At 47.1% G+C, this 18910-nt stretch overlaps 1 protein-coding gene across 4 annotated transcripts in view; it reads left to right on the top strand.

The window, feature by feature from the left end:
* Positions 1-13702, top strand: part of ASXL2 (ASXL transcriptional regulator 2) — a 115754-nt gene extending 102052 nt beyond the window's left edge. For all 4 annotated transcript variants that reach the window (XM_083827901.1, XM_083827902.1, XM_083827904.1 and 1 more), the window contains 2 exons: positions 65-782; positions 3419-13702. In XM_083827901.1, the coding sequence (XP_083684027.1) occupies positions 65-782; positions 3419-5839 (3139 nt within the window). In that variant the 3' untranslated portion in view covers positions 5840-13702. The remainder of the gene's footprint in view (positions 1-64; positions 783-3418) is intronic.
* The last annotated feature ends 5208 nt before the right edge of the window (positions 13703-18910 follow it).

Below are 18910 nucleotides of genomic sequence, written 5' to 3'. Positions count from 1 at the left end.
CATAAGGGTAGTATACTTTTTGCAAGAACGTTTCACAAAACAAAAATTCTGTTTTTCTTGTTAGTTCTGGACTAAGTCCTGAAGAGTCCAAGAGACTGACAGCAAACACCAGCCCTGCCGAGACAGAGGTTGAAAATCCAGCAGCTGAACAGCCAAAATGCATGCCAGCCTCTCTGGCACCAGTCAAAGAGGAGATTACTCCTCCATTAGAGTCTAAAGCACAAGCAGTCCAGGCAGCACCCGCGATGAAAAAAGGAGGAGAGGAAAGAAGAGAGGACACGCAGCCAAAACCAGCCAAACCTGCAGAGGCCTCAGTTTCCCCAGATGGCTGTGCAGCGAAGCCTAGCGACCGCCCTCTCTCTTTAAAAGAGAAAGTGCAAGGAGAATCCACTCAAGAGAAACCACAATCTGCTGTCAGTCAAAAGCCAGAAGAGGAGAGGAAGTATGCTGCATCAAAGGAAGCGCCAGTAAAAGAGACTGTGAGTACCTCAGTTTTGGCCCTGAGCAAACCAAAGAGCCCTGAAGCAGGTGAAGTAGTAGCAAGTGCGGCAAGTCCAGTGATTACTCCACAAACACCAGAAAAGAAGTCCCCTGCAAATGAAGAAATGGAGGTCAGTGTTGAAGGCCATAAGAGGAAGTCGGAGAGCCGTGAAGAAGGTCTAACCACTCCTGAGAAGAAGCCCCGCATCATGGAGAACTGCCAGCACCACCAGTCGTTTCGGACCCAGCCGCAGTCCTTTCCTGCAGCTGGGACCCAGGTGCCACGGGTACCCCCACTCAAGGTAAAGAGAAACCGAGACAGATCCACAGGGTGGCTTTGTATCGATCAGCTCCGGTGGGAGCTTCACTTCTGGTTATGCATGTGAATTACGTTACCTGCTTATTACAGTGATAGAAATAGTTGGTGCAAAACCACAAAAGCTTGGCTGTTTGCTAAAGGGAATCAGCTGGCTGGCTAATCAAGTTCAGTTAAGCCTCTCATACACATGCATCTGTTAAAGGGTCTGCTGGGCCAGAAGCTCTAGCATGCAAGCCCAAGACTGACAATAATAAGGAGCACTACAGGTCACGGTGGGAGCTGGGGAGAGCTGCAGAGGAATTACAGGACTATACTAACAAAGGGACTTGTAGCCCAAGAGTGCACAGAACTTTGTAGACGTGTGAGTATCCCCCTTGGTACAATAATAGGTCTAGAAAGAATGCTATTAGCAGCTCAATAGATTTTATCAAGTCCAAAAAGTAAATTATTTGCCTGTGCTTAAAAAGACCGTCTAGAAATGATACGGTTATCATTTATACCAGCTGAATGCAGTGGAGTGTCAGACTAGGTAGCAGGGAAAGGCTATTTTAGGGAACATCTCAATTCCAAAAGTCCTTTAGTGCCGAGTCTTAGCGAGAATGAAAGGAAATTGGCATTAAATCACTGAAAAGACACAGAAAACAGAAAGGAAGCTTGAAAGGTCCCACACTTTGGCCTGGACAATGCAGTTCTCTTGCACTTGAGATCTAGGTCATAGGATGACACACCTGCTACTGAACTTCCAGGAAATTTAGGGAGGTGATTGTCCCCCTATCCTCTGCCCTTGCGAGGCCCCACTTGCAGTACTGCGTCCAGGTCTCGAGCCCCCAGCACAAGAAGGATGTGGGGCTGTTAGAGCGGGTCCAGAGGAGGGCCACGAAGATGATCAAGGGGCTGGAGCACCTCTCCTGGGAAGAAAGGCTGAGAGAGCTGGGGATGTTCAGCCTGGAGAAGAGAAGGCTCCGGGGGGACCTCATCACGGCCTTTCAATACTTAAAGGGGTCTTATAAAAAGGATGGAGAGGGACTCTTTACTTGGATAGATAACCATAGGACAAGGGGGAATGGTTTTAAACTAAAAGAGGGGAGATTTAGATTGGATGTTAGGAGGAAAGTCTTCACTCCGAGGGCGGTGAGGCACTGGCACAGGCTGCCCAGAGAAGCTCTGGGTGCCCCATCCCTGGAGGTGTTCAAGGCCAGGTTGGACGAGGCCCTGAGCAACCTGATCTGGGGGGTGGCATCCCTGCTATGGCAGGGGGTTGGAACTGGGTGGTCTTTAAGGTCGCTTCTAATCCAAGCTATTCTATGATTCTGTGAAGTTCGCATTGGTAGGTAACAAACACTCCCATTTCACACATTTGATACTCTTTCAGAAAATGATTGCAAGATTGCACACGTACAGATAACACTAATGTTTTCTTCAGTGATGTTATGCTCAATAGTAGACAGTAAACAGATGAGCAAGCGCAGAAATTTTTTTTATAGTTATATATGCGGGAATACGAGTTTGTTTTTTGTAGAACAGGGCCTCATTTGGGGCCTTAGGCAGAAGCTGTAAGTGGAAATTGCAGAACTGCTGTGTTTCTGCATGTTCTAAGAATTCTGATCTCCTATTAAGATTGTTCTTACTAAGAAATACACAAACACAAAAACAAAATTTTAAAAGTGGTTCGTTGTTCAAACTAAGTTCATTAATAAGTATAGCACAAAGGTAGGCAAGTATTAATAAAATCTGTTAATAACACAAAATTGGGGAAAAACAAATATCATGCAGGGTGAGCGACTGACCTTCCAGTGCGAGGTAATAAACATGGCATTTAATTTAATAATACAGAGTGAATTTATGGGTGATTGAAAATAGTTTCCTCTGTAAGGCAAAGACATGTCAGTCTTCAGAAAAGAAGAAAGTAGTGAACTGGTTAATTAGAAGATGGCTGGGAGTCAACAAGGTGTTGCAGATCTGTGAAGAGAAGTGTTAGCCTTATAAGACATTAGTTTAAGCCTCTACAATGGAGACAGAAAAGCACCAACATTAGTGCCCTGCTCTCATCATTTGCATTCTAGAAAGAAAGAACTTACACAAATAAACTGTAATGATACGGGGAGCAGAGAACATGTTTTAGAAGAAAGGACTAAAATTTGGCATTTTATTTGAAGACACAGTAAATAGAGAATATGACTAGTTTACAGAAAGACACAGGGGTAGAAGTATAATTCAGAATAAAGCAGAACATTGACACAGACATTTGAATGGATATAAACTGCGTATACATAGAGGGTGAAATTTAGAATAAGGCACGATAGGTGTGAATTCCGGAACAACCTTACAGCATGTAGTCATTTGCTGAGGGATCTTGAGAGGCCTATGAATAATGCAGTACGATGCACTAGCCTGTAGCTGCAAGGGAGGAGCTTCCAGTCCGAGTTACTAAGATTGTAATAGACTCAAAATCAGTGTGCCAGGCATCAAAACATCATCCATGTCCTTCTATGTGTATATCTCAAGTGAGAACTCCAAAGGGATTTATCTAGGACTACACATGTAAACGCTTCTGTTCTGAAATACGCGGGTCAAACGTCCCCTGTATCTCAGTTCTACTTTTCTCCTCCTCTCTTTCAGATCCCTGTTTCCAGAATCTCCCCAATGCCATTTCCTGCGGGCCAGGTCTCTCCCGGGGCACGTTTCCCAACCTCAGTTACCAGTCCGGGAAGAACAGGGGCCAGAACTTTGGCAGACATCAAGGCAAAAGCCCAGCAAGTCAGGGCCCAGAGGGCAGCGGCCGCCGCCGCAGCCGCCGCCGCCGCCGCCGCCGCTTCTTCGGGGGGAGCAGTGCCAGGGCCCGGACCCGGCGGTGGCGGGGGCCCTCCAGGCGGGGGAGGAGAGAGGAGTAACGCAGCACCAAGCGGAACCAACGAAACTGGAACTGGAGGAAATGCACTGGAACTGGCAGGAACTGGAAGCGGGGGAAGTTCGAGAAGGTTTCTTCCCCATTGTCCAGGGCCCCGTTCCCAAATGGAGACCCAGGCCACGGACCAGCCACCAGCTCACAATCTCTCTAGAGCACAACTACAGCAAACTTCCACATTGCAATCCAGAACTCCAGGCAGCAATACGGGCACCAACTGCTCCTCCTTAGCGGCATCAGCATTAGAGAAAAGCGACAGAATAAAACAGAGCCCCCCAAACATGACTGTAAACCAGGTTCCAGGCTCCCCATACGCCGGTAGCAGTGACAAACAAGAGAAAGCACCTTCTGCTCCAGCAGGTCCGAGCCAGGCCAGTGGGGCGTCAGCTGTCAGGGACGGAACAGTCTGTGTCACTGCGTCCCCAGCGGGTACCAACACAAATGTAACTAAGGTAGCGCTTGCGGCCTTAGGAGGGACCAGCTTAGATGTCTCTAAAGGCACATCTCCTTCCCCTCTGATGTCTTCGTCTTCACTGACACCCACAGGCTCAGAAGCCCAGGCTGGAGGTGCGGTAACATCTGCTCCATCTGCCCCATCCTCTAACACTCTGTCAGCAGTACCTAGCCTTAAAACTCACCCAAGTTCAAGTGGGGCCCTCCCCAAAACAAGCTCCAATATTCCTGCTAACAACCCTTTAGTCACCCAACTTCTCCAGGGCAAGAATGTCCCTCTGGAACAAATCCTGCCGAAGCCCCTCACCAAAGCAGAAATGAAAACTGTCCCATTAGCTTCTAACGAAGAAAAAGGGGCAGCAGCACCCAGTGCTACAAGTGTAGCAGGGAACGGCACTGGAGCCGAGGGTGGCGAAAGACAACCGGGTTTACCCGCACAGCAGCTTGGGAAGATCTTTTGCCAGAACAGGCCTCTGCCTCACATTCCAAGGACCTTTTCAGTCCCCTCGGGAAAGGACCCCAGCGTTGACCAGCACCAGTGCCCAGAGGCGCTCAGCAAAACAACCCAAGAGCAGATCCTTCAGACTCTCATCAAGAGGGTCCAGAGGCAGAATTTGTTTCCGGTCCTTCAGCCTTCACAACTGAACCTCACTCACTCAGGCTTCCAGTTAGAAAACAGCTCCACCAGCCAGAGATTTGTGCTGGGTTTCATGGGCAGAAGGACCTCCAAGCCTGCTATGTCTGGTCATTATCTGCTCAACATTTCCACCTATGGCCGTGGCTCAGAGGGTTTGAGGAGAGGCTTCTCCCTGAACCCAGAAAACCGCTTGTGTCTGAACAGTCCTGCTGATGCTCCGAAAACAGAATTTGGGGAATGTGAGGAGATGGCTGGCCACGGCAGCAGCAGCAGCGAGGAAGGAGATGCAGATGATGAGAGTACTGGCGATGAACGTGAACGTGTCAGTGTAAAAGAGGAGCCCCAGGCTTCGCAGGTGTCTGGCCAGTGTGAAAAAGAACAGGCGTCACATAACGTAAACCCTTCAGATTACAGCATCCTTGCTAAGAAGGGTGTAAAGACAGAAGCAGCCGCGTCTCAGCAAGCAGCAGCCAGCAGGGAGAACGTCCAGGGGTTGGACGGAACTACGTTAGCGCGAGATTTTATTCAAGCCGCTCAAGAGCAAATGGCACATGCAATGAGGGGAAAAATGCACAGCAGCCCTGAGCTTTTCAGTCCTTCCGTACCGTCCACGGACTCTGCGCAGCAGCAGCCTCCCCAGCTTCCTCATCCACACCCTCCAAAGCTGGGTGGAGATGCTGCAGCACAGCTCATTGGGCCCAGTTACAGCGGCACCATAAACGTCTCCACCTCCCCGGACGTGAACCAAGGGTCCCTTATGACTGGGCTGTCGGAATGCAATCAGTTGTCTAGTAGCATGGGGAACGTCATGTCCTTTTCGGTGACTGTAACCACCATTCCCACCAGCCAAGCTATGAACTCTGGCAACCACAGTCAGACCATCCCAGTTCAAGCCTTCGCTGAAGACCACAGCATGGAGGACTCCCCTTCCAAATGTTACTGCAGGTTGAAAGCCATGATCATGTGCAAGGGCTGCGGCGCCTTCTGCCATGACGATTGCATTGGCCCCTCTAAGCTCTGTGTCTCCTGCCTTGTGGTGCGGTAACCGGGACGTGAAGTGGGGAAGAGGATGGCTGGATGTTGTGTTTGCTTTCGGAAGTACGTTGGGAAGAAACAGGAAATTTACTGCCTTGCACAAGAGACACGTTACTGAATCAGGAATACAGAGTAGAGTTCTTCTTTCATTAAAGAAAGAGCACCTTCTTGTACAGTGAGTCTAAATTGAGCTCAACTACGTGAATTGTGACAAGAGTTTGCACTTAAGGAATTATGTAAATATGTCACATTATTTTGTTTAAAAATATTTTTTCAATCTTTTAGGAGATAGTGTTTGACTTGTACTGCAGTTTCATTAACCCCAGCCTGCTATCCAGCATGTTTGCTGAGCTCTGCTCTAGATGGGGGAATGAACCCCCGGCGAAACATCAGCCTGTTGGGCTTCTCTTGGCAAAGAGAAGAGCCGGATTTAAGAAACTAAACGTTTGTTCTGACTGATGACAGAGCACCGAAGCAGGAAACCCTGAACGGGCTTACTGTGTTGCTCTAAATTTTAGTTCGATTTTTCAGAATTGGAAGGCGTTAACATTGCACAGGCCTTTCAAGTCATTGCCTCTCACTTGTGACACGGCTGTCTCCGGAAGGCATACTGGGTTGTGCAATATTGGCTGGTGTTTCCGATTCGCATATCCTCTCCTCTTCAAGGAGGCAGTTGCAGTAACCTTCTTCTAGGGACGGAGGTATCTTGATTTGCTACTGGCAAATACTGAAAAAGGCAACTGTACTAACCATAGGATTCAAGGATTTAAATCACTAAAACAACTCAGTAACCGTGATTATTGGTAATTCCAGGAACCATTTAAAGCAGAGATCGCAAATATGTGCCGAACTGCATTTCATTTCTGGACTGTCAGGACCCGGCAGAAACCTGCTTTATTAGGCATTATTTCAAGGGAGCTGGAGAGTGCCACCCCCAGAGCTGAGCAGCGCCCGTTGTTGCAGCACGTTATGCAAGTGAAGTGCACTAAATGTCACCCTCTGTCCTACTGTTTTCTAGGAAGCTTTTTGTGGCTCATTAAAAACTCCAGATAGTCAGACTTCTCGAATTTCTGTAGAAGATTTTCTATTTAGCTGAGCGTAGGGAAAGAAAGCAAGGATCCCGCTGGGCCTCGCCGGTGTCCGCCAGCGGGTGTCCGTCGGAGGACGCCGAGCCAGGCCCGGCTCCGCGCGTGGTGCGTCGGGGCGAGCTCGGGAGGGGCGCAGCTGGTGGGACGCGTTCCTCGCCGCCAGGAGTCGGTGCTCACGCCTCCGTTCGCTCCAGGTGGTCGGAATTAACCGATACGGAACGGTACTTTGTGCTCGACAACAAGGATTGACGACGGGCTGGCTAATAAAGCGTTCGCCGATCTGCATGTTGACGTATCGCCGCGTGTCCGCAGCACACGGAGGACGTGTGTGTGTCACTTCTCTTCCAGAACAGCGTCAGGTTCAATAGTCACGTCCAGTCCCATGTTGTCACTGTGCGGGGTGGGAGGGGGGCCATCCTGGAGCTTGGTCAGGTAGCAGATCTATGTATCTTTTTGATGGAAAAGCACTGAATTCACTTTGAATCCAAAGGCCTTTTTAAGATGAAGCAATATTAACAAAATAGGTGACAGCTGTTTTATGAGCTGGGGTCCTAAAGCCTTTTTTCCTTCTTCCCATTTGACTATACTACTGCTTTCCCCGCTTCCCCCTCCCTGCCGTGGGAACCTGGCGTGCTGGCGGTAGGGTCGGGAGCACTGCCCGGGCAGCGCCGTGTGGTTTTCCAAGGAGCGGGTGTTGATTTGTTTGTTAATGGTAACGAGAGTTGCAGACTTAATCGCTTCATAATAAAAACGTTTCCTTCCCTGTCCAGCAGAGCGTGGTGTCCTCCAAAGCAGGGTTAGTGCGCGTGAGGTAACGAGAGCTGCCGTGTGTATCTTGGGCTTAGTTTTGCCCGTAATAAATTTACCGGGGAGCAGCAACTCCTGCTATCTAATTATGCATCGCTCCTTGTAGACATCCAGTGGTGGACGGGATTTAAGTATTAGAAGTACAGACTATTTTTTTTTAACCACTTACATCTCACAAAAGGATGCAAGACATACTCCCAGTTCGGTCGTACCGCCCGGTGGCTGCAGGCCAGCAGCCCCGCGCCAGGTCTGCACCGTCCCACGGCTGGCTCCGTGCGTGCCCGGCGAGCCCAGCAGAGGCGGGTTGGCTTCTCCTGCTGCAACCCCAAATGCTGTAGCAGGGATGATTTGTTCCCTGGGTCGCCTTGTACGTAAGTGCTCATTTGGACAGCGACTCATCACTGCCTGCTTCCCTCTTTGCTGCTGCAACAGGAATTTCTGCCATTCTTTTAAATCGTGGGATGCGGCGTGCGATGGTTTCACGTGGTGTACCCCGGGGGGAGCAGGATCTTCCCTTCCCTTATTAACTCGAGCCTTGTCTAGACATGAAAGCAAAGTTACGGCAACATAATCCTCAGTGAGACACGTTCGTTCCCTCAGTGTAATCCAATTTAAAGGTTGTTTTGGGTTACAAACTAAACTGAAAAAGTCATTTTTGCCTCAAATAAAAAGCAAAGAGGCTTTGCTGGTGTAATTGGATCGATTCTGTTCACACCTTGACTTCCATCAGTGTGAATTCTGTGGGCTGACAAGGCTGCTCCAGAGGGGGAAGGAGGGGATGCTGAGGGAGCAGCACGCACCTGCTGCCTTGCTGTTGGCGTTCACAGGCTTTTGAATCTGTTGCCGCTGTCACGTTGAAAGGCTGCTCCGGTACTCTCAGCGTTTTCTAAAACAGTCAGCAGCCCTAGCTGTGGTTCCGACGTGCTACTGCCTTTAAATTGCACAAGCTCCCCTGCAGCGTGTGGATTCGGTTGTCTCTGCCAGGTCCATGTCTGAGAGCCAGAGGCTGCTGTTCACGAGCAGCACCGCAGGAACCGAGCTGAGGTCGCCGTGGGTCGAGGGTGACCCCCAAGTGTCAGCGGCTGCCAGGCGTTACTGGGCAGTGTGGGCAGCTTACGTGGTGACCTGGAAGTTTACAACTCTGTTCAGTGCCTTAGTTATACTTTAACAGCTGAGCACTTTTATTGGGCTACTTTTATTCTGTTCCTTTTTCAGATAATAAATTCTTTTAACTGCATGTCTTTGATTTTACCAGATGCTATGAGCTACTAGGTGGAACTTGAGGAACAATAGCCACGGGTTTGCAAGAGGGCATTAAGCGGTTAGGAAATCATTAGAAATGACGGGGCTCAGTGTAATGATCAGTACAAGTACAGGTCTACATAAAACCTTGAGAGCTTTGCATGTTTTACAGTGCTGGTTATTGAATAATGTATTTCAGAAAGGGAACATCCTGCAGCCCATTTGGGAGCGCTCCCTGCGTGGCGTTGGCCTGCTGCCTTCCTGCTGAGGCTCCCCCCGTTCATCCCCACTCCTCCATCGTCTGCCCTTCCCACTGGTCCTCCTTCCAGCCAGCAACCAGCCTGCTTCGCTCTGCGTCTGTAATTCAGATCGTGACATAGCGTAAAGCGTTAGGCTGTGGTGGGCAGGTATTAAAGTAGCGACATTCTCCAGTAAATGCTGTCGTAACAAACAAACTCTGAGATGAAATGTTTGCAGAGCCCGATGTCAGACCATGTTTGTGGCAGTAAAAGCAACTTGGGCGAGAAGAGATACTCAGGTGTGTGTGTTCCCTTTTGGGCCTCAATCCAAGCCCTGCAGCGTGAGAACGAGAAATGCAAAGTGACCCCTGGCATTTAACTTCCCAGCGCAGAAAAAACCACCTTGTACAAGTTATTTCAATGGAGGAGCGAATGCGACTCTAGAGGTGAGCTGAGGTCTTGAGATGCAGATGGGCTGCGCGGGGAAGGAAATTTGTTTGAGATGTTAATGTCTCAAATCAAACAGAAGGGCGGCATGCTGGGCGCGGCGGCGTTGTGCTTCGTAGGGCAGTCACGGAGCTGATGGGGAAGGCAGTTCTGGCCAGGGCCGTGATGGCCGGGAGGTCACCGCACCGGCCGTGCCGCCCGACGGCGGCGGTCGCGCTGCCCAGGCCGCACGGAGCATCGCCGGCCGGTTCCTGCCCCATGAGCAGCCGCCGATGCCGCGGTTGGAAGGGGCTCTGCCTTCTCTGCACGGGGAGGCTCAGCCTGGCTGGGTTTGAACCTCCTGGCCAGGGGGCTGCCAGCCCCGGCAGGAGCCCTGGGGCAGGAGCAGTTGCCTGGGCTGGGGCAGGAGCTTCCACCTCAGCTGGGGCGGACGGCGCTCGGGTCACTGAAAGCAGCTTGGAAAAAACTTTGGGTTTGCGGGGGGAAGTGCCTGAAAGACCAGCGCGCGTGCTGTGCTGGAAGAGCCTCACCAGGGACGCGCGGAGCCCTGGGGAAGCTGCTTCGTTTCCCTTGGGAGCGTTGTCCCAAAGCCACCGCTGGCCGCTAGCAACCGGCCACCGGGGCTCTGCTCGCCCCGGGCCAGCCCAGCAGCGCTGTGCTCAGCTCCAGCGGCCAGGCGCTGCCCCGAGCCTCCGAGCGGGGCCGGTGGGGAGCACAGTGAGGTCCTGGGGCACCTGTGCTAGGACGGGGACACTGCAGGGACGGGAGGCAGGGAGGGAGGGGGCAGACGGGACGGGGCTGCAGTGGGGGAGGTCCCGGGGGCGTCGGGTCCGTTTGCCACCGGTGCCCTGCAGGGAGAAGAGCTCACGCGCGTGCTGCGATCATGATAGCCAGAATTTTCTTGATTAACTAAGATTTGTTTTTTTTTTTTAATGCTATACATTTGATATAACTGAAGATCAACTTTAAGAGCTTACAGTAATATATTTTAAGTAATATATATTTTAGTATCTAAAACAAATTGACAAAGGATGATTTATGAACTAGATAAACAGGGTATTGGGAGTATGCAGTTTCTCGGCAAGGCCAGGAGTAGTTTTACTAGCAGGAGAACTGAAAAGATTCAGTTTTTTCCACTAATGCAATAAAAATGGGAGTTCTTAAAAAGAAGAAATCCAATACTGTTTACCACATGCTTTTCTTGTTTTGACAACAGGCCTGTAAACACAGTTTAGAAGATACTAAACCTTTATCTGTCTTTCGCCTTTTTAAAAGGGACTTAAATTGGAATAGAGGGTATGTACAGAAAAATCAAGTTGACACCATTTTAAAATGTATTTTTACACAAATAATATAGAAAAATCATATTTTACGTAAGGATTTTAAGTATTTGAAATATGTGTATATATATACTGTATGTACTTCATATATTCTTTATTTTACATTTTCAATGTATTAAAAAGTATTTGAGCTGTTTGGATTTGAGCATGTAATAATGTTAAAAAAAAAAAAAAAAGAGGAAAAGAAGAAAAGAGGGAGAGAGGAGATGAGTCCTGCACGCTGCAGTTGCTGCTCTTAGCAGCCTGCAGGGAGTAGAGAAACCAGAAGTGCAGCAGCGAAGGGATTTTGGAAGTTTAGCAGTTTCAGGTAGAGCATACAGAACATTTGTCAGTCCTGTGTCCTGTCTGTGTCTCCATTTGTATTCGTTCATTTTGCCTCGTAACCACCCAGAATCATCCATGGTGAGAAGACAAAGAGGTGGATCTTTTATACAAGCAACGCTACCTTTATAGCCAAAGAGACGTACTGGTACAGAAGCTACTCAACCAAAACAGAATCAGAAGCTGCCCAGTCGTGCTGTGCCACTGGAATTTCCATAAATAGTTTGATTTCTTGGGCGAGCATCTTATGGTGCTTATGGGGAACTGAAACAATGTACCAAAAGTCCAATGATTTCGAGGAAGCACTATCAAAGTGGCTTTGTTTTGGTTTTTGTGGGAATTGTGGTGAAACTCTCAGTGCAGAGATGGCCCGTCTGTGCAGCTCTTGGGGACTGAGTGAACGCCGTTCACCTGCACTTGCCTGGGCTCCTCGAGGCGCTCCCCGCCAGACTGAGATCTGCAGCCCCTGTAACTGCTGGTTCTGCATAGAGAGAGAACACAAATCTCCCACGGAGAGGAGGGTGGAAATGGCTCCACAACGCACAAAGCACAGCGTACCTGCCTCATCCCCTTTTCCATGACGCCCATTTTGGCTTAGGTGAATCTCAAATCACATTTATATTCCCCTTATTCCTGCAAGCAATTGCAGGACTCGTATAAATTGGAGGTGTTCAAAGCAACTCTCTATTGCTGGGACTTGGGGGGAAAGAAACTGGGGGAAAAGAAGAAGCATTAACAAGTCTGGTTTTAAAAGTACAAAAGTACAAATTTAAAAACTGAAAAGGCAGGCAACTGGTATTTGTATATACTGCTTCGATTATTATTGGAATCCCTTGGGGGAAAAAAGAAAAAACAATAAACGAGGCACCCAATGACTGTCAAAAGTTGCTACCTACACGCTGGGCAGGGCTGTCGCTCCCCAGAGTTGCACTGTAAGGAAGCCCCGCGGGTGGGGGGCGCGCACAGGTCGGGTCTGGATGCGGGGGGCTGCACAGGAGTGCCGCTGAGTGTACACAGCGAGACCAGCTTCATCTCAGTCTTCTGGTGACATTACACCTTGGAAAGTTACCGCAGGCCTGAGACAGAAGTACAGCTTTTGTATTCGTTTTCCTATTTAAGATATATGGGTTAGATGAAATATATAATAGTGACGTGTTTTGATCTGCTGCACTTTTTAATAAACATTCCTTATTCCCCTGGTACTGCTGCATCTCCCACCCCTTCCTACCCCCCTTAGAACTTAAGCCCAGTTGGTTTCCTGTCCCTTTCAGTAAGGCCTCGCACCACGGGTTTCTTATCGGAAGGGCTGGGCCGGGAGCTCAGCGCTTGAGGCCGGGGCTCCGGCATCCTCGCGGCAGAGTCCCGGGGCCAGCACCGCCGCGGCGGGGCAGCGCGGGTGCCAAAAGGCTGCGGTGGGGAGGCCGTGGGTGCCTCCTGGCCTCCTGTTCGTGGCTGTCTGAGTGCATGCTCTGCGCCCACCTCGAGCAGAGGCACAATAGGCATCGTCTTGGACCTCGGGGACAGAGGCTCCGGTTCCAATTTCACCTGGTGTCCAGAGGCGTGCCCAGGACGTGCCCACGAGCAGCCGACTTCGCTGCCACGCGGTAGCTCCTTCCCTTCCCGTCCATCTTCGGTGCCCTCGTGAGCCCGTGCCCTGTCCCGGCCTGTTTGCAAAGTCAAATTCAGGCAAGAAATCCGGCAGTTTGCATGGGAAAAAAGCGATTGTAGTTCGGTAAGGTAACGTCTGGGCGTGTAAGAGCTACGTGGGCCAGTTCTAGCAGGAGCAATACATCAGGGACAAAGTGGTCCGTCATGCTGCAGCTATGCATTTTGGCAAAGGTTATTTTGTCACCAAGTCTTCACCCATTTTGCTGTATAAGATTCCACCTTAGCTTCTCACCAGCATTAAGAGGAACCTGAGGAGTGCTAAAAGCGGCCTGTTTCTAACCTGTCACTTGAGGATCTGTGTGCCCATAGGAGGTAGCACTTTGACAAGCAAAGCCTGCCCTGTGGCTTCTGTCTTATTGCAGATTCTGTTCCTCTTCCTCTCACTTATTTTTGTCATGTAAAACTACCTGCTTTATAAATGAATGTAAAATACCGTAGTTCTTCAGCACATGGACAAATGTGTATTTTATCTTAATGTTTCATTTTATGTTAAATAAAAAGCATATGATTTTATGGTTGTTAGTGCTGCTAATGTTGATTTTTCAGTGATTACCTTCTGTCTTTTTAATGGACCCCGATAAACGATACTGCACTACATTTCTCTGGCTTCGTAAGCTGTGGATATCTGTAAAGTCTTTTCCATACATTTCATGGGGAAAACTCTGGTTTAATAAACACTTTGCAGTTCCCTCAAGCCTCACTTCTTGGGGTGCTGAAACACTTTAAGGGCTTTGAACTGTAAATCTGGGGAAAGGAAGGAACAGGGAAAAACCTGTATCACGTGACTGCAAATTCATTTATTATAAAGGGAAGAGTTCAGAGAAGTAAATCTGAAACCAACTTTCCTGATTTGTCAGGTAAACTTTGGATACGGTTAACAACTTAATAAAATCAGGAGGACTGAGGTGCCTGGGATTTCTTTTCACTGAATCTATTGTAAGCACCAACAATCTATATTTCAGGTATAGAAAGGTAATGCGAAGGGGCTGTGAACCTCCCGAGTGAATAATCGCAACAAGAGCGTTAAGACCTAACACAAAACAGAGAAGGAAGGCTCAGTAAAGAGATGTGTGTCTTGCAGTACAAAGTGGAATACAAGGCCAGCTGAGTTGGAGTTTGCAACCAGTGGCAAAAAAATAAAAAATCTTATCACCTCATGCAGAGAAAAAAAAATACAAAAGGCAAAAAGTAGAAAAGGTAGTGATTAAAGATAGTCTGCAGGCATGACCCAAACCACAAGTAATGCTATTCTCCTTATTTTCACTGAGGACATTGTTCCACGTACCGCTTCAGCTGGATGACAAGGGTTTCCTGAAAGAGCTGGCACAACGCTGCAGCTCAGGCAAAGCGCGGTTTTGTTTATCAAGTGAACTGCGGTAACCTGTGGAGCACAGGAATGATAGAAATTATTCCATAATACAGGATAATATACTATAAAATATAGAAATTAATCTATATTTAAGAATAAGAGAAAATTACATCATTCATATGCAAGGCTCTGGAAGTTTTGAAGTAAAAACTACTTGAAGCCATGCTGAAAAATGGGATAGAAAGCAACACAATCTTACCAAAGATATGTGCAGACTAATTCAGTGTAAATTGTTTTCCGGTCACATAAGGAAGATCTTCAGTTATACAAATGATACAGGAAACTGATATGTGGGAAATTGGTAATAAAACTTGAGAAGATGAAGTAAATGTAAAGAACTGGTTTAAGGGGTCTTAATACAGATAGACCCAGAAGTGGGAAATTGGTTTGGATGGGGGATCCTACTGAAATTACTCAGATTTTCATCTGTGACATTAGCACCAGAAGTCAGGAGTATCCCAAGAAAATTAACTGATGACACGAACTTGGGAAGTATCGGCAACGCACACCCAGACCAAACCGGTAATCCACAGCCCAAGTGATGTGAAAACCAATCGTACACGCTGGTGTCACAAGGCATTTGGGAACAAATAACAAGCTTCTGCTTCAGGAGTGGGTGTACAGTACCTGGAAGTAACAGGGATGAGAAGGACCTTGATATACTCATTAATCATACCCTGTAATTATAAGCTGTCAGTGTGATACAGCCATGGGAAAGGAAAAACAATTCTGAAAGTCCAGCCTGTGTATTGCCAGTAGAGATAAAATCAGTGAATTGTACAAGGTAATGAGATATCTTGTGCGGTTCCACTCACTTGCATTCAGGAAAGACTACTTAAAACTGGAACAAATGTACTGAAAAACTTCCAAATAACCAGGAAAGGAAAAGGCTCTGACAGGTAAGAAAGAAGTCAAGAAGTTCAAGTTAAAACAACAGCTGAAAGGTTTGGCATGGCGAGCTAGCAGCAGGCTAAACACTAAGGGGCAAAACCAGCTGTTCAGCACTGGTACAAGAACAAATGGATATAAATTCACTGCGGATAAACTTAGTTTAGAAGAAAGTTGCTACTCAGTTGGCAAAATGTAAAACACCAGAGAGTACATGAAGCGAGTTATGGGGATGGTATGTCTCCACCAAAGTATCAGGCTTAGTGCTCTAGGAAGGCTTTAATAGGCTTGTTTTCCTGAATAAGACAATTTTAGAGCCCAGTAATTTTTTATGAGCAATTTAAATTATTCCTTTCATTGTCGTGTCTGTGTTAACAGTGATGCCATGTCCTTGGCACCACTACGGCTATTTTGTTCTACTCTTTAAAGGTTATTATATCAGATTATTACTGTACCATCTCAGTCCCACAGTAATGTGTCATAAATGTGAATAATTTCTCATGCACTCATGCTCTATTTCTCATCTTAAGGGCTCCTAAACACCTCGCAGTGCATGGCTGAAACAACACAAAGTCTCTGAAACCCTGCAGTCACAAGCTGCTGCTGTATTACCCGTGGCTGTGCAACCTGCTAAAGTAGCAGCCCTCAACGACCAGTTCACAAACAACTGTTTTTAATTTCTGGCAACATCAGCTCCTCATGGGCATCTAACACAAATTCCCTGTAATTCCCTGTGGCAGCAAGTACTGCCCATCCTGGAGGAACTGAGCAGGCAGGCAGCGGTTCCGCCGCACGCCTGTTACCTACCAGAACCTGCTCCTCGCTTCCCACCCCGCAGGAGCTGAGCTGCTGCGAGCAAGAAGTCAGCATCATGGGACTTCTTCCTGAGCTTCCTTTTCTCTTTTTGAATTCATGTAACTGATCAGTTGCTTTGTCTTTTTGTTAAATGAATAAATAAAACTCTAAGCTTTTGTTAGCCCCACTGAACTCCCCTGTGACACCCGGGAGGAGAGAGGATGGGCATGACCCACAGTTAGGAAGCAGTGAAGCCTGAAATCCAAGCATCAAAGGCATAAATAAAGCCAGGTCACCGTCTGTTGCTCTAGTTTTCAAAGCCTCTCTCTACTGACCACATGGCAAACTGTTTTTCCAAATGCTTATGCATACGCTAGGAACACCGCTAGTGGGGTGGTACGAAGGCTGCATGCCCTCGGGCACATCGACTGTGGAGTCTGCATCTTCCTAGGAAATGTTGAATTGGGTCATCACTGTGAAGCAGAACAGTTAGAGCAGCTTCATCACAACCCATTACTTCAGCTGCGAGGGTGATCACACACTGAAACAAACATGGCACAAAGTGCAGGGTCCTCCATCTCCTGCTGTCCTTAAACCACAACGGGATGACGTCCCGGATGACAGGCTTTAGCCAGTCAGCAGTAACGCAGCAGTGCAAGGAGGAGCTCATGAAAAAGAAAGAATTATAGGCCAGGAAAAAAAAATAAAAAAAATCATCCCTGGAAATAAGGAAGAAAAATATTTTATCAATATCAAAAAAGACCAGAGAATAAAGTAAAAAAGAAATACAATGACACAAAGTGAAAAATCCACTTCCTACCTCTGTTCCCACTATGGAAAGACATGAAGTAAAAAAGAAGTAAAAATCCTTTCCTTACTTTGCTGTCTCATTTCCTCCATTTTACATGGAGAGCATGAAGTTTTCCAAAGAACATGAAGTTTTCCAAAGGTCCATCTGGTGGTGCGGTGAGGCTCCAACATTATCGTCCCTACAACACACAACAAATACTTGCAGAAGCAGACAGAATCCTGTTGTTATGCAGTGGAAAACCCTGCCTCAAGAAAAACACCCCAGCTATTCACAGAATAATTTAGGTTGGAAAAGACCTCTAAGATCATCTAGTCCAACCTTTAATTGCTCCTAACCGGTTATAACAAATGGGTGCTTATATTCTAAGACTGCTGTACCTTCCCATGCCTGTTTTGTTTCAGCTCTCCATGAGCCTCTTCAGAGCAGCGAGCCAGCTGTGATAAGTGCCCTGCAGGAGAGCCATACAAAGCATATCTTATTAAACAGACATTTCATCTGTATTTTAACAGACTCTGCTTTCAATTTAATAATCATCATCTGGTTTGTTTTGTTCTCTGCCAAATTGCAATTAAGGAAAAAAAAAAAAAAAGCACCTCATAAGTGAAAGAAAAACTGCAGAATCAATTTCTAAATATAGATAAGAAGCACACTCGTGGCTCAAGCAAGGGAATTATCTTGTCACATTAAACAGGAACAAAAAGAGATTGCTTCTCTCTTGAACTCAGCTCCTGCTTTATCTCAGTTGCTGTGCTGGCTGTCAGATGGGAATACCTGTGAGGTGGAGAGCAGCTTGAGACGCACAGGAAACTGCAAGCAACAAACACTGCTTGCTAAGCCCACAGCTGGAGATACAAATATACAGGGGCTGAAAGGACCTTCTTTGGTACTTGGATGGCTGCTAATGACCAAAATTGTGCATTCATAATTTAAAAATCTTAAATTATTACAAAAAAAAAAAAAAAAGGATTCCAAAATTGTTATTCTGGTTTCTCAGATAGCCCATTCTCAACCTTACCCTTTTACTTAAACACATTTTGGACCGGCCTATGATCTCTTTACAACCATATACAGCACAACTTCATGTAAAGGGTAAGAAAAGCTGACAGATGATTTAAACTCAGAGCCATCTAACTCCTGAACACTTCTGATGGCATGGCACACCGAGAGCTCATGCATAAATAGCAGCACAAGCACTTAAGGAAAAAAAAAAAAGAAGAGCAAATGAAGGGCGAAGGCAGCAGTCTGGTTATGAAAGATATCACAGAACAGGCCAGTATTAATACTGATACAAAAAGAGAGGGAAAATAAAAGATGTGAACATGATGGTAGCATTACAGTGTAGACCAGTCTCACACGAGACGTTACAGCCATGTAGAAGTAACAAGAGCTATCCACCCCTTGCTGATAAAATATCACAAAAGTGCAAAGACAAATAGGACACTGAGGTTGGGTGAATTCTGATGTATAAATGTTTAACTCTATAAATGTGTAAATCTACAAATGTGTAAATCTATAATGGTGAAAGAGCAAAAAAGCATGCTATAGAAGAAATTAATTAAAATCTAGATATCAGTAAAACATATAAGTTGGAAAGCCGTGAACAGTGCAAATGCATCCTTCAGTGTTAGAAAAGAATTAACTCCTAACTCTCACAGGAACGCAGAGGCACGAAGAGGAGGAAAATGGAGGGCAGAAGGCCTGGAGTCCTGCAGGCAGCGAGGAACTGACGGGTTCTGCTTTGTGTTTCAAACAACATACCTAGGAGCACCAGGCCAAATGGTCTTGTCTCTACCTTTCATGTTATTCAGGAATCCAACAAAGGACTGCAGACTACAGGGTGGGCTGGCACCTACAATAAGAGTGTCAAGAAAATTTTAAATTAAAAATATGTACGGAAAGTTCCCTTTTCTTTACTTAGACCTGATCATAGACAATAAAGTCTAATGACAGTGGGGTACGACGTTAAAAGTGAGCCTGTCTTCAAAGAGGTACTTCAGGTTTCATCTGGAGAAATGAAGTAAAAATTACGAAAGGACTTCAGAAGGCTAACACTGCTCGAGACAAAC

Source organism: Anser anser (assembly GCF_964211835.1).
Source record: "Anser anser genome assembly, chromosome: 3".
Taxonomy (NCBI): domain Eukaryota; kingdom Metazoa; phylum Chordata; class Aves; order Anseriformes; family Anatidae; genus Anser; species Anser anser.
This window is presented reverse-complemented; position numbering and strand designations above follow the sequence as displayed.